Here is a 15,287-nt window from a genome sequence, read left to right as displayed (position 1 = left end):
TTTTGATAAGGGGTCATTTTAAAACGGAAGTGATAAACGAATGTCGAGCATGGTGCACATCTCGTGGAAAGTCAGATTCGGGGATGTGCTGTGCGGCAAACTTTTAGGCTTCAATTACATCTGAGTCTAAGCTTGTGTGTGTCCATGTACACTGGAATACGAGCGCAGTGATGGAAGTGAGTGCGCAGATAGAACTAAATTAAAGTTTCAAGTTATAAATCCTCAACTTTGACTGACAGCAGACAGGATTTTCATGTTTAAACCAAGGGATTTTAAAGCCAGCTGGTTCTTCAGTGATTCCTTCCATATGATTGGATATTTCGGCGGTTCTGGAAACTTTAGGAACTGAACAACGATCAAAGTAAAGACAAAGTTAGACGATCTAACTTTGTCTTTACTTTCCGTATAATTACTGTCATATGTAACAAGGTGACTAAACCCGAATGGATACATTTAGGTAAAAATGTCAAACGATGTTAAATCAAAGATGAGAAGAAGCTTAACACCAAGAGACACTAAAACTTTTTCTCATCTCCCAGCCATTCCTTTGTCCAGCGCGCCTGTGCGAAAAAACGTGCCGATGGCCGATTTCACAATGTATTCACGCCTTCTGCTGAGTGTGATTTCTGTCTCGGTGAGTATTTCCCTGCATGGATAAGCGAAAGAGCTGAAGTTCATTCAAGCGTTTTTATAAAGACAACCCACAACCTGCTATCCACCATGACATACATCGTGCATCAGACTGCGTAAGTAGTTGGTCCATAGTCATGAATTTATTCAACAAAATTGGGCCTCGATTTCTATAACAAATTCGCTAGAAAGTAAAAAATGAAACCAGTGCGATGGCGTGTTTACATCACGTTGTTAATCCTCGCGTCCGAAATCGCCGTCTTGCTTGGAAAACCTGCAAAGAAATCGCGGAAAAGAGGAAGAAGAATCCTTGAAACGACGCCGAAGCTGACGCGAAGAGAGTGGGAAGAACTTCACAAGTTTGAAGATGCGCTTAAAAACGACAATGGAGAGCTAATGTTCACGAATTCCTGGGCTCTTAAACTGGATCCCGCGGAGATCAAAGTCGCGGATAGGATTGCTAAGAAACATGGTTTTATAAACTACGGCCAGGTAGGTAAACTTGAGTTTTTCTTTATATTATTCTGCGGGTGTTCTAAGCTTTGAGTTCAAACGTCAATAATTTTTTCCGGTGGCATGCGGTTTATAGGAGAGGATTTTATCACTAAGGTTACTTCTTTGAAACTGGAAAGTGTCATTAGCGACTTAATCCGATCATTTGCAGTAAGACGTTTCGCTTTGCTTCGATTTTTGTAGAATTTAGAACGTATTTTTCAAATCTTTCTCTCGAAAGCGCCATGCTACTAGTAAATCAACAATTGGTTTTCTTAATTGATCACCAGTCATGTTTTCCTAATTGTTGACTTCTACTTTATAATGTAGACTGTACATAGTGAAGCCTTAAAAATTTACTCAGTATAATTTTTGCACTGAAAAAACTCACTTACTAATCATGTGAAATCAGACTTGTTCAAAGTGAGTTGCGCGATTTTCCCTATGGCAATTATTGTTATTAGTTCTGTAACGTTCTCAGTCATCTTTGGGATGCTTCTGTTGCATCCACTAAGGTAAACAAGCTATGATATTGTCGTTTGTACTAATGGTTGATTTTCTAATTCAAAAATCTCAAAACAAATTGATCAAATTGCTTTGCTAATTTACATGTGAGTGAATGTAAATACTTAGACTAATTCGAAGTTGCTATAGTTTTATCAGTATCAGGTAAAAGCAAAGATCCTTGCAGATGAGATGCAATTTCAGCAATTTCAAAAAGACAAGAAGCCTAAAAAAGTTCAGGCTTTGACGGGAACCCATGTCTCTTTAAAAGTACTAGTTATTCCACGAGCGCGCTTTGGATATGAGATGATGGATAGCCAACGAGGCGCGTAGCGCCGACTTGCTTATAATCATCTCATATCCAACAAGCGCAAGTGGAATAATTGTTTTATTAAAAAAACGCCCCCAAGATATTAGACAAATCGTCTCGACTTTCTTTTGTAAGAATAAACCGGATGTTACAATGTACAGATATTAGATTATGGTATATTGGCTCATATACCATAATGGTTTAGCCAATCAAAAGTCTTGAATTGCATTATCCAATGATCCAGTTTTTAATAAATAGCTGATGTACGAAGCCTCAGGTTGGGGGAGGCGAATGTTTTAGAGCGTTCTTCTTCCTGTGGAGGAATCTGATCACAATTTTACGTGAAAGATTCCTCCCAACTAGTTTCTTATTGATACGTGGTGTAACAAGTTGCCGTAAATGCGAGTGGTACACGGTTGCTCTCAAAGGTCTGTGCATGCGAGTGCTGCAAGGGCTGCAGTATAAGGAAAAAATGAAATAGCCAAAATAATATTTTTATTTTTATTCTTGCAACGTCGTGAGCACAAAAACGTTCCACTGTTGGCCTTGAAAAGCTCATCAGTGTTTCTCAGCATCTTGCAAGTCAGTTCTCAAGTTCAAAGTCGAGCACCATCAAATCCTGCTGAATATTGTTTGGAATAGTGATTAATGCATCTTCAGTATACAGAAGGTGTTAAATCTTTTGGCTTTGATTAAAATTTGCATAATTTGGGATAAAGATCGTTCGCTATAACAACTTTACTCTGCACGTTCGAGGAAAACATTGACATCGAAAAAATTTAAAAACCAACGAAAACATTAGGAAACCACAATTTGATTTAAATACTCACAATGAGCCAAACCCAGATATCCTGATTGCTAAACTTGGTTTGAAAGTATGAATCTCTTAGAAAATAAGATATAATTCAAAACGTTCTCTTTATTATACAGATGTTTTTGTAATTTCATCCCAGGTTGGCTCACTCACAGGATATTATCATTTTAAACACGAAGGCAAAGGCTTACGACACAAGCGTGATGTACATGAAAAAACCAAACTATTGTTATCTGAAGATGAAGTAAGTACAGCTTCCGTTTTTCATGTCGTTATTGTTATATATCCATACACAGAATGAATTCCTTCGATGTTTTCGCTCAAATCGAATGATTATCTGACAGGCTGGAAGGCCATTGAAAAATTCCAAAGTAGGTAGAACTGGCGCCTAGCACAGGTAATTATGCAGAACCAGCTAGGTCATGGCCGCTAGTTTTGCTTGTTAAATTCTCTAATGTTAAAGTCGCACATATTAACGAAAACGTGTGATCTAGTTCGCCAATTGATTCTCTGTACTGGCTAAAGCCTGCCTTGGAGGCATTCAACAAGAACGCTTAGAAAAATAACAAGTAGACAGTTTTTCCGTCGTGTGCACGTGACTTCTCGTTCGCATGTGCCGGTGCAAATTACTCGCGCTTGTTGCCTCGTTTTAACCGGCGGTTAAAAATTGGCGAATGCGCTGCAAGCTTCTTTGGCTCGGTAAACATATCACCTGATTGAAAATCCTAACTAATTTAGAATCGATCCATACTGGGACTCAGAATTTTACTAGTTCACACTCAATGGCTCTTTGATCTCCTGTATACAACATTCATTATGTGGCACGTGACAAACGATCTTACCAAGGGAGTGATGTTTGTACCTTCCAGGTTGTATGGGCAGAACACCAACATGTTTTAGTAAGAACTAGAAAGGATGGTATCCCATCAGATCCTAAGTTCAGAGATCAGTGGTATCTTGTAAGTATATTCCGGTTCGTAGGTAGAAATTTATTTATTACCATATTTTTCGTGGCCTGTTCAGTTCAGTTAAAGATCTAATTGCGCCAATTAAAACTGTAGAAGATAAAGTAAGATGGATGAAATGACTGATAAGGCCAAGGGGTTTGTGGATGCTGAGCTAAGTCAGAAACTGAGCTAAGTCAGAAACTCATAAGTCCAGAGATAATTTCTTGCAACAACAGTTAAAAGGCCTCCTGAAAAACGCAAATTTTGTATCATATTTTGCGCATTTTTTCTGTACATAGTTAAATCAAGGACAATCCACTGGCCCGGCTGGTGTCGATCTCGATGTGATGCCTGTTTGGCGGCAAGGTATCACGGGAAGAGGAGTGGTCATTAGTATTCTTGATGATGGAGTTGACCACACCCATCCAGATCTTAGAGATAACTTTGTAAGTAACATATCAATCTGATATTAGTCGTGTTGAACGAATGATGATTTTTGGGTCCAAAGTACAGGATCGAAAATAAGCAAGGGGTTCCAAGTCCAAAATTATCCACAAAGGAGGGAGAATACGCCTATAGGATTTATCTTACGAAAAGAGTTCCAACTGTGTGCATGCAACGACATAGTTCTTCACAAGACAGGATCAAACTCTAATGCTAAAGGCCTCTTTTAGGATAATCCCTCATGAGATTTTTTTTAAATTCAAAGAATCTGGTCCTTAAGTGATAAGGTTAAAAACTTGCAAAGTGCTTACATGTTGTGGTTAAGAACAAAACTGGATGGGATATTGGTAACAAAGGATCCTCCAAAAGCGATGGAAATTATGGCTTACGAGTGATCTTCGTGGGAATACGTAGAGCTTCACTGGCCTTGTTAACAAAATCAATCTTCCTTGACTTTACTGTGTGAACACATCACAAAAAATGTGTCATTCTACCACCATTCCTTGACACAGGACCAAAAGGCAAGTTATGATTTTAACGACATGGATGCTGATCCAAAGCCAAGAGATAGCGACCCTGACAACTGGTAGGGAACTCACATGATCTTCATGGCTCCATCACAAATCTTGACAATAGGCCACCAAGATCAGTGGCTAAAACTGTAGATTGTTTCACATTCGTTTTATGAAGAGCTTTCTAATGTTAATAGTGATTGTTTGAATCGCATGATTCAGCCTTTCTTTGAAAGTTTCTTCAGTGTGTGGAAAATTTGCAAACGTAGACATTAAAACGAGCAGGTCACTTTAGAAACCTTTTAACTGCCCCGGAATTCCTGGCTGCATTAAGTCATGGATACAACATACTAGAAGAAATTGAAAGGACTTTTCTGGGCTGAGCACTTTCTAAATTATTTCTCTCTGACAAAACACCCCCTTGTGATGGAATAGGGAAAGCAATATATTGTCAACTGGAGTGTCAGATAAAGTAATGAACCAGGAGAACATGTGTGATAGAGCTGGGATTTTTAGAATAGGAGGGGGAAATCACAAACTAACGTATTACTGTCATTTAGAAGTATATCAGGTTACTTTATAATCGATAATTTTTGACAAAGAAGGATTTTACGCGTAACCCTGTCTCCCTTGTTTACTCTTGTGCAACCCTTATATTGATCAAGTAGTCGTAGAGAATGCCAAATGGCATGTCTTTGTCCTTTTTTTACGCTTGGTTTCTCTAAAATTTTAGTCACGGAACACGATGTGCTGGAGAGGTGGCAGCGGTCGCTAACAATAGCGTATGCGGAGTGGGTGTAGCTTATGATGCTAATATTGGAGGTAAATATTTAATCACATGCTCATGACCTTCTCATAATTAACAAGTCTTACAGACCGAACGGTTTGCACTGTTGTGGATTTTTTGTTACAACATTATTTTCCTTGCCAGTCTTTTGCTATCAGAAATGCTGTCATTCTTTATACATTGATGCGCATCGCTGCTCAAGAAAATGATTACAGTCATTTTGTTTATTCTCAGATGAATTAGTTGTTTTTTCAAAGAAGTAAGTTTAAAGCTTTCTAAAGGTTCGTCTTACCTCTTGGGTATTTTCCAACTATTAAAAAGTGATATTGAGAGTTCCATATCATGGAGAAACAATTTAAAATATTTTTCAGTTTGAATAAAGAAGGGTTAAGTCATTATTAGAGGCAAATAAGTGTATTAACCCCTTCCCCCCCACCCCCCCACCCCCACCGGCTAAATGAGAGGCTGGTTCATCGCCTGTTACACCTTAACATATCGTCTAGTAAACCTGAAAGTTCGCTTGTACCCAGTCTTACTCCTGAAGAGAGCCACTGTATGGGGTAATGTCCTTTCAAAAACACAACACAATGATCGGGTCAGGGGCCCATTTCTCGAAGGTCCCGATAACTCTCGAATCCAGATCTTCCGATCCGGAGTTGAGCGCGTTTACATTTGACCACCACGTCTACAATGAAAGGTTTGACATGGTATCAATCATTTGAGACGAACAGATTTCATTGTATTGTGTTCCAGGTGTGCGGATGCTAGATGGTCAGGCGACGGACGTGTTGGAAGGAAGTTCATTGAGTTTCCAGTCTGAATACATTGACGTCTACAGTAACTGCTGGGGGCCTAAAGATGATGGCAAAACATTTGGAAAACCTGGAAAACTTGCACAAGAGGCTCTTATGCAGGGAGCTCTCAAGGTGAATGATTTTAATCGTTTATAACAATTTAGAATAACTTTATTAGAGGAAATGAAAAAGGAGAAATTGATCCCCACGTTGAGCACAACCCTTGGAATTACAACAAAAAACTATCCAAAATCTTGCACTGAATTTAAACGGAATAGAAATACTCTAGCTAGATGAGGAGTTGATTATCTACCAGTCAAAATATTATGCATATGTAAAATCTGAAGGGGAAAAGAATCTTTTTGCAAAACGGGAAACTCCTTAATTTACAATAAACTAATGAAGGATGCAAATTGTCCTTTATGTCTATATGATCCATAGATGCATACCAGAAAGCATTTGCTGAATTATTCGTTCGTGAATAGGGCTTAAGGAATTGAGACATTTCGATTTTTAATAGCAATCTCAAAATAGAAACGAAGATAGGAAAGGCTGATATTGATAGACCAAAAAAGTCACTAGTCGGCCAGCTCGGACCTGTTCGGTTCTTTATCACTGACCAACTGAATAGAGAGAACATCTTTAAAAATTTAGAGTTTATTCTCAGATTTTGGGTAGTTTCTTTGTCATATTTTGTAAGCTAACCCTCAAAATTATGTTAAATTGTGTTAAATATGCATTTCAATTTATAAACATTCTTAGGGTCGTGGTGGTAAAGGTAACATTTACGTGTGGGCAACTGGCAATGGAGGTCTTACAGACGACGACTGCAACTGTGATGGCTACACCACCAGTATATACACCATATCGGTTGGGTGTATCGGTGATCACGGACTGTCGGCCTACTACACTGAGTTGTGCTCTTCCACGTTAGCTGTCACCTTTAATGGAGGCTCTCACAGGGAGAAAGAGGAAAATAAAATGGTAAGGTTACTAGGCTGATGGTTGCCCTTTAGACCTAGTCATTATTAGATCAGCAAACAGTTACACGTGACGCAGTTATTTTGAGCTATGGACCCACAAGATGGCGCTCATTTCTTTCTTTGTCATAAATGATCCTTCAAAAAGAGGGGCCAGGACTTGCTCTTCTCCATACGGTGAAAAAAACTTTGTTAGACACGTAATACGTCAGATTTCGAAGGGCTAAACACTGTATTTTACGCGCGGAAGAGCAGGTAAATTTTCGTCTTTCTATTCAGACGGTTGTGTTTTGATTAGAAAAGGTTAAACAGTCGGACACCTGTTTACAAAACCATACCGATGATGGCGTCATTAGGAAGGAAGCAACGCACTTGATGGAATTCGTGCCCCAACTAAAATCGTAATGAGGTCGACAGGTCGTAAAGGGTTTTCATCCTGACACAGTAGTGAGAGGAACAATTCTTTCTTTTCGTAAAATTTTCTCTTCTTTTGAATCTTGTCTCAGGTGACAACAGATCTGCATCATAAGTGCACAGAAGAATTTAAAGGCACATCATCTGCCGCTCCTCTGGCTGCAGGAATGTTTGCTCTCGTTTTACAAGCAAAGTATGTTTGCATGACTGCTCATGAGAAATCTAAGGTTACATTTGTATTGTGCATTTGCACCTTTGCGTTTGTGCCTTACGCCAAACAAAACAAACAAACATAAAAAATAAACAGCCCTAAAAGATCAACATGCAGAAATTCAGAATTCATAGCATAACATCGAGGGTCTTCAGCTCAAACAGCTCGTCCACAAAAAAATTTTTTCATGTTCATCAATTTATGGGTCATGCAGACTTTGGGAATTACTTTACCTTTGACTCACGAGGTTTCTCTCTTGCAGCCGGCAAATACCAGCTGTTTAAAAAGACTCTAGATCTATTTCGCGCTTGATAATACGTTTATTTTATTTATCTATTTATTTATTTTATTTTATTTAATCTTTATTTAAACACGATCAATTCATCAGCCTATAAAAATACATATCACATACGCTAAGATATTTAAAATTAAAACTACATACTATAACACTAAAGCTGTTTTCCGTGAATGCCGTGCGTTAGACTTAAAGAATGTCATTGATCTTGCGTTTAAATAACCCCAGAGACTCTGTGTTCCTTATATCGCGTGGTAGACTGTTCCATAATGTGGCGCCGTTGATATGTTGATCTCTTTTCAGCCCAAATCTTTCATGGCGAGATGTCCAGCATCTCGTGGTTGAAACAGCTCAGGTAACGAGTCCTGTTGACGAAGGCTGGATGAAAAATGGTGCAGGTTACCATTTCAATCACAAGTTTGGCTTTGGAAGGTTAGACGCCACTGCCATGGTTAGGAGAGCGAAAACATGGAAGAATACTGCTCCTCAAAGAACATGTCATGGACCTTCCAGTCAGACGCAACAGTAAGAGAGATTTTACTTACTATATGTATCACTACGTTAATTTTTGTTAAGAGGTTGCACTGGGATTTGAATCGAAAGGCTGCCGAAATAATAATTCTGCGAGATTTAAAAATACGAGCACGCCAAAATACAATAAAAATTGAGTAAGGATGGCTGGGAATGGAGAACTTGTAGGCCTTATGCCAATGTTTAAAGATTTATCAGCTGAAACTTTCAGCTACGGCGTAGATCCTTTGATGGACTGCTTGACATTTACCAACTTGTACTTCATCAGGAATTGAAATCGAAGTGATATGTCCATAACTCTGTAAGAAATTTTCTTTCAGAGAAATTCCCGCTGGCGGAACTCTATCAATCACCATCGACACAATAGCTTGTGATGGTACAGACAAAGAGATCAACAAATTGGAACACGTGACCCTTACCGTCAGCTTTCAGCATCGGCGGCGTGGTGACGTTAGCATCGACCTTTTCTCGCCGAGCGGGACTAGGAATGAAATGTTGTCGACGCGGCGTTATGACGATTCCAAGAACGGTCTCCATGATTGGACTTTCATGACTGTGCACAACTGGGGAGAGAATCCCAAAGGAGTGTGGGTGATGAATGTTACTGATAACATTGCCACCTTAAACAAGGGCGTAGACGTAAATGGATATCTTCAACACGATACCAGTAAACAGGAAGCGGATGTGGAGGATTTGGAGGAGGAGGTAGGTCATAAAATTAAAGGTCCTGTTATTTCGCCTGATGGCTAACCCTGACCATAACGTGTCTAGGTGTACAACTTCCCCCCTATAAAGGGGGCCTCGATCTGAGATCTCGATGTCGATCTCAGGATCCTTCAACCGCTTGGCCGTGAAAGGTCCGGGTTGGAGACTTCCAGTGCCTATCTATGGCTCCTTCTGGAGAGTTACACTTAGAGTAAAGTGTCTCGCCCAAGAACAAAACACGATTACCAAGGCTCGAGTCCAACATTCAACAATCCAGAGTCGAGCTAATTTACTAATAATGCCATAAGTCTTCAACTTGTTGGTAAAGTGCTCAAAAAGTCATGGGCTCCTGGTTTTTGACGAAGCTCGCTTTATAAAGAGGTGGGCGGGAAAAAACCAAGCTAAGTATTTCCTGACTGACTGCGGAGGTTTATCGCATTTTAAACGTCCATGTTAGAAATATAAAATCGCTTAAAAACGAAACTTTCATATGACACCCATATACCTTTCATTTTGGTGATACAATTCATGTTATGAACTCTTGCATACATTAGTCATTAGGTGTTTATGATATTTTATGTAAATCACAAACGTAAAGGTTATCGATGACGAAAAGAAAACCCAAGAGCTAGAGGGAAACAAAGGTGGAGGGAAAGGTGTTCAAGACAAAGGCGCCACTTGGGATGCACCTTATCCCGAGGGGGTCAAGAAACATAAAATTCGCATACCTGAAAAACCAGACAGTACGAGGGATACAGAGCGTACGGGAGGTAGGCAGGGCAAAGAAACTGCGCATGCAGAGGAAGAAGATGAAAAAAATAATGGTTGGTATTAATTACGGTAATAGAACCGAGCAGAGTTCAATTCTGTTTGTAATCAAAGGAGTGATAAACAAAATTGGACGAACACGAAGCGGGAGTCCGATTTTTTTTTACGAGTGTGATTACAGACAGAATTGGATGAGTCAAAGTCCTGTTACCAGTCAATGAAAACTACGACAAAACTCAAGAATGAAACTAGACATACGTTTTCACAAAAGAAAAAAAAACAAAAACAACAACAGTTAATTCAGCGAAATGCGCGACAAGAGCGCGCGTACATGACGTGTTCTGTCCAGTGACACAGGCATGACGTGTTACTGTCCCTTTAGCTGTCCTACTGCACTGTCGAATTACAAGCATGATATGTACGCTGTCTCATTACTGCTCAAATCGGGCTGGTGATGCTCGATAATTTTGTTAGAGTTTTGATCCATAATAAACACAGGAGTTTTGTTATAATAAATGCAATCTTTCTAATTTGGTAAAAACGATTCAGTCATGTAGTTATAAGTTAGATATGAAGTGAACAATTAACAGCTAAAATTGGACGAAAGTAATAATACTACGGCCCGTTCTAGAAAAGAGAAATCCATAGCTTAGTCAGTTGATAACCGTTTTTTTTTTTTGCATTTAAAAATCAGTGATTTTTGGCTATCTCCACGTTTTTCCTTGAATGACTCGTTCATCTCAAACAAAAGGAATGAAATTGTTGTTGCTTGTTCGTGCGCGCGCCAGATTAATTTTATCATTTTTTTAAAAGTGCCTGATTACAAGGAGGCAGACACATGGGGAGAGTATGAGCCTGGAATGTTTGGTACCTTTCTTCCGGAGGATTTCCAAAAGGGAGTGGGTATAAATGAAAACCCCGGTGCTTTTGTTGCTGCATTCGAAACACCGGAAGTGACGTCACAAGATAATAACTACCAAATAGACAGAGCCTCGAAAAAGACCCTTAACAACGAAGATGTAGGCAGCGACGAGAATGATCAAATTTACGGATATGATCGTTATATTTACACAAATGAATCTGAGGATCCCCCGAAAGCGTCCGAGACAAAACGAACAGATACGGACTATCAGGGACAGCGAGTTCAGGTTACAACGGAAGAGACTGGATCTCAGCGAGTGCAAGTCAATAATGGTTTCCAAGAGGAATTTGTTCCAGGGTTAAACCCAGAGTCTGGGAGAATTAGTTCAGGGGTGTTTTTAGAATGGAAGCTAACATTTTACGGGACGGGTCCCAGTGATAGCGTGTCAGGAGATGGAGAGAATAATGACGATGATGAGAGTGATTCGTCAGACATGGATATAGACCTGTAGGTGTTTGTGCTTTGCCGCTTTTTTTTATCAACGCGATCCTTAGGGGCATTTATTGAATAATGTACAGCGAGTTCAACTCAGCAAAATCCACAGACCTTCTCGCGTCACGTTATCCTAAGATAACTTTACAGAGAAACAAATGAACGTGGAATTGGATTTTTGCTATTCCACGCCAGTGAATAACAAATTCTATGGTCGTTTCTGAGTCACTTACGCCCCTTTCGTGCAAATGCAAAGTTCCGGGCTCAGCTTGCTGTTCTAATGGAGATCGGTGATCCATGCATGGTTTTACAAGATAATAAGAAAATTTTTGTTAATTCAATTTCATACAACCTTACCGTAGAAATAGCATCAGCTTTTCAGTTTTGCAACGTTTGAAACTTTAGTTCAAAATTTGCTTTACGTCACAATGTAGTCGAAAATCGATAGCTGTTTGCAAAGGGTGCAAAGGGGGTGTAGCCAAGGGGAAGGAGTGTTATAGTGAAATTGGCCTCCTCTTATCAAAAACAATTATTATTATCAATGAAACACCCTTGCATACTCCCCCAAAAGCCAGAAGGATACTTGTGTGGACCTCCCCTTTGCCTACGCCCTTGAGGTGCACGTTTACCCGCTTTCCTCTCCAATAGAAGGTTATTCTTAGGGGAAAAGAGCAAACAAGACGAGTCGTAGGGGAGAGTTAAGGCAAAATTCGATAACGCTTCTAAACTAGCTATTTCTACATTTGTTAATATCCAAAAATTACTTAGAGATTTTGATCTTCAAAACGGCAACCGAATTTAAAGCAGCTCCAGAAGAGTTTCTTATTTTTAATTGTCACAAACGCGTTCTTTGGTCTCGTCACACGGCGCGCTCTCTCCGCTAACAATGAGACCAAATAACAGCTGCGGAAGGAGGCTCTAAATATGCGTCACAAACTCACACATTAATTTCCCTTTCCCATCATGCTACTCAGGTATCATACAATAGAGCAATATTTAAATGAGTGTCAAAAGCCATCCGGGGTATTGCATTTAGTAGTTGCCCTTCGCTACGCCCTATGATTGATCGAAATTAACTTGCGCCATCTTCTCAACCAATAAGAAGCAAAATTAAATCAACTCATAACAAGCATCCAACCAATAAGAAGCAAAATTAAAACAATCACGACTTGCTCGGTAACGTTTTCTAGTACTTCGGTCAGTTGTCTTGTTTTTCTTTTTTTTCTCTCTTGCGATATTCTACTCTGTTCTTCTCAGAACGTAGTCGTTACTTTGATATTGGTTTTGGGACAGTCAGTCGAAAAGCACTCCATATAGGGCCCAATTACATGATACTATCTATAATTACTTAGGCCCACTCTGGGACCTTAAGTTGCCTTAAGTCGCCTTAAATCGCCTAAAGTCGCAATGTTTTTTCTGCCAATTTTGCTTAAGCCGCCTATTATCTCTTAAGTCAAATAAAATCGCCCTAAGTCGCCTTAAGTCGCCCTAAGTCGCTTTAAATCGCCTAAAGTCGCAATATTTTTTCTGCCAATTTTGCTTAAGTCGCCTTAAGTCGCCTTAAATCGCCCAAAGTCACCCAAAGGTACGGCGACCTAGAGTAGGCCTTTACTTATGTACACTTTTTTTTTAAATCCTCCTGCCTTATTTTAAGATAAAAGCATAGATTGCCTCTTCTGTGTCTTTTCTTCAAGTTATTTCCCTTTGCTTTTCATGCGAATATATGTACTTCTTGCGGCCTGATGATTTTTTAAATGGACACAGTTTTAATCAATAAAAGCTATACAATTTCGTAATCCTCTGCTCCTACATTTATCTCAATATGGAGTGAATGTTCTACTATTTTCTTGGAGAATGCTGACAGTTTTTGCCATCTAGTACTGTTAATTACTCCGGAGACACAAAGTGCCGATACTGAATTTTTTTTTTCTTACACCTGTAAGCTTGAAATGTTTCTAACTGGTTCAGGTTTTTTAATTCCAACAACGGAAAAACTTGTACATTGACATTGAAACCAGCAGACAGCATCTCTGGGACTCCATTTTAGTTCTTATTTAGAAATGTCTAAGAGACTTATTGTTTATCTTCAAAACCACAAGGAGCAAACTCATCATAGTTTACAACAAATACATAATTGTACCTCGATGTTTCAAGCTCGAAACATTTAAATTCAAATTATGCAATCAGCAGTGCATCAATGATTTCAACGTCCTCCGTATGTCTGCATTTCTAATAAGATAAATTATAGGATTTAAGGAGGAGTTGATGTAAATGAGATTTAAGGACAAAACTTGGAAGTGCCCAAAGCCATCTGAGAGCATTGTCTGCAAACCATTTACAATAGAAGGTACTAAGCACAGTACAAGTACAACGATTATCAAGAGCGTGTCGAAAAATGCTTTCTTTTCCCTTCGCAATATAATGGTAGTATTCATCCTCGTGATTACGTCCACCAACTTGTTGTCATGACGACGAATGGCCACGAAACTGCCAATGTAGTTAATGACTGTCAGGATGATGAAGCCTACGCCGAGGATCAAGGCCAACCTAAAATATTTTGGCAACACGAATCCCTCCAGAGTTGTCACCAGAAGCCATGTTATTCCAGCCACAAAGGCTATTAGACTTGCCTCTGTTGATAACAAATCACGTTCTTTTTTTTAAACATTGACCTATTAATCTACAATTAAATATATAAGTTGTTCTTACAAAGGCTTCTGCGAATACACACCAACGCCTCCCGCCCCCCCCCCTTAAGAAGACAAACTAAGAAGAGATCGATTTAGCCCTGTCAACAATTAAGATGGATAAGTGAAATCAAAGCACTGTTTTTATAGGCAAGAAACATTGAAACACATAATTAGCAGACCACATTATTTTAATATCAAGATCCGTAAGAAGTGTTGTAAGAAAACCAGAATTTGTCAGTTTGGATTTGGATTGGATTTCTGGTCCGGGTTGTTCATTGAGTGGATAATGCTATCCCGTGCATTGATAGCGTAGTACGTGATGCTAGCACTTATCCGCTGGATAGCAATTTATCCGTCAGATAGCGTTGTTCACCATGTAAATAACTGGGCTCTGGTTTGAAAGACCTGGTTACTCTAATAAGCGATAGCATATCCGCCTTAAAATTATTTAGAGGCACTAACATGCTTTCCTTGCCCAAGGTTAACAGTACCAAGCATGGTCTTAAGTCATTTCGTTATTTTGCTGCTAAGACTTGGAACGCGCTACCAGCTGCTATACGCGCAAAGGCTGGCACAAGAACATTTCTCCAAGATATTCGTCGCCTAAAATTTTAAGTTTTTAGTTTTTTGATCTCTGTTTTACTACGCATGTATACAAATATATATTTAAATTTGCGATATTCTTTTTGCGATAATATTTTACTTAATGTATATAACTCTTGATTTAGGTTGTAATCTTTTATTGAATATTTTGTTGTGGGCTTCCTGGAAAGTAGCTTGTAGCTAAGTGTGGTGCCATATTAAATAAATAACTACTACTACTACTACCACTACTACTACTACTAGAAACTCACCTTTTTTTGTTACGTTTGCACGGTACTTAAGAGGCTTGGAAAGCCCGTAATGGCGATCAAAACTGATGAGAGTGATATTTACCAAAGACCATCCAACAAAACCAACTTGACTCGTGTTATAGGCTATAAAAATGGTGGACTCTTGGACACAAGACTCGTGGATGCGATAAATCATCAAACTCCTTAAAACAAATAGCGGCTGGGCCACCAAACCTGTCAAACAATCAGCAGCAGCCAGACCACACAGCAGA

At 39.3% G+C, this 15,287-nt stretch overlaps 1 protein-coding gene across 2 annotated transcripts; it reads left to right on the top strand.

The window, feature by feature from the left end:
- The first annotated feature begins 641 nt into the window (after nt 1-641).
- LOC111342659 (PC3-like endoprotease variant B) lies at nt 642-13,288 on the top strand. Of its 2 annotated transcripts, none has more exons than XM_088732017.1 (13): nt 642-1,122; nt 2,890-2,994; nt 3,620-3,709; nt 3,997-4,143; nt 4,654-4,727; nt 5,387-5,475; nt 6,194-6,366; nt 6,997-7,218; nt 7,721-7,821; nt 8,438-8,659; nt 8,986-9,370; nt 9,969-10,140; nt 10,952-13,288. In XM_088732017.1, exons 1-13 carry the CDS (start codon nt 829-831, stop codon nt 11,509-11,511), a joined length of 2,634 nt encoding a protein of 877 aa, XP_088588143.1. In that variant the 5' UTR covers nt 642-828; the 3' UTR covers nt 11,512-13,288. The 2 variants fall into 2 exon arrangements, with proteins under 2 accessions (XP_088588143.1, XP_088588142.1); XM_088732016.1 differs by having other exon boundaries at nt 645-1,122; nt 9,969-10,194.
- The last annotated feature ends 1,999 nt before the right edge of the window (nt 13,289-15,287 follow it).

Source organism: Stylophora pistillata, chromosome 8 (assembly GCF_964205215.1).
Source record: "Stylophora pistillata chromosome 8, jaStyPist1.2, whole genome shotgun sequence".
In the NCBI taxonomy this organism is placed as follows: Eukaryota; Metazoa; Cnidaria; class Anthozoa; order Scleractinia; family Pocilloporidae; genus Stylophora; species Stylophora pistillata.
Note: the sequence above shows the minus strand (reverse complement) of the source record. Positions and strands in the feature narration are given on the sequence as shown.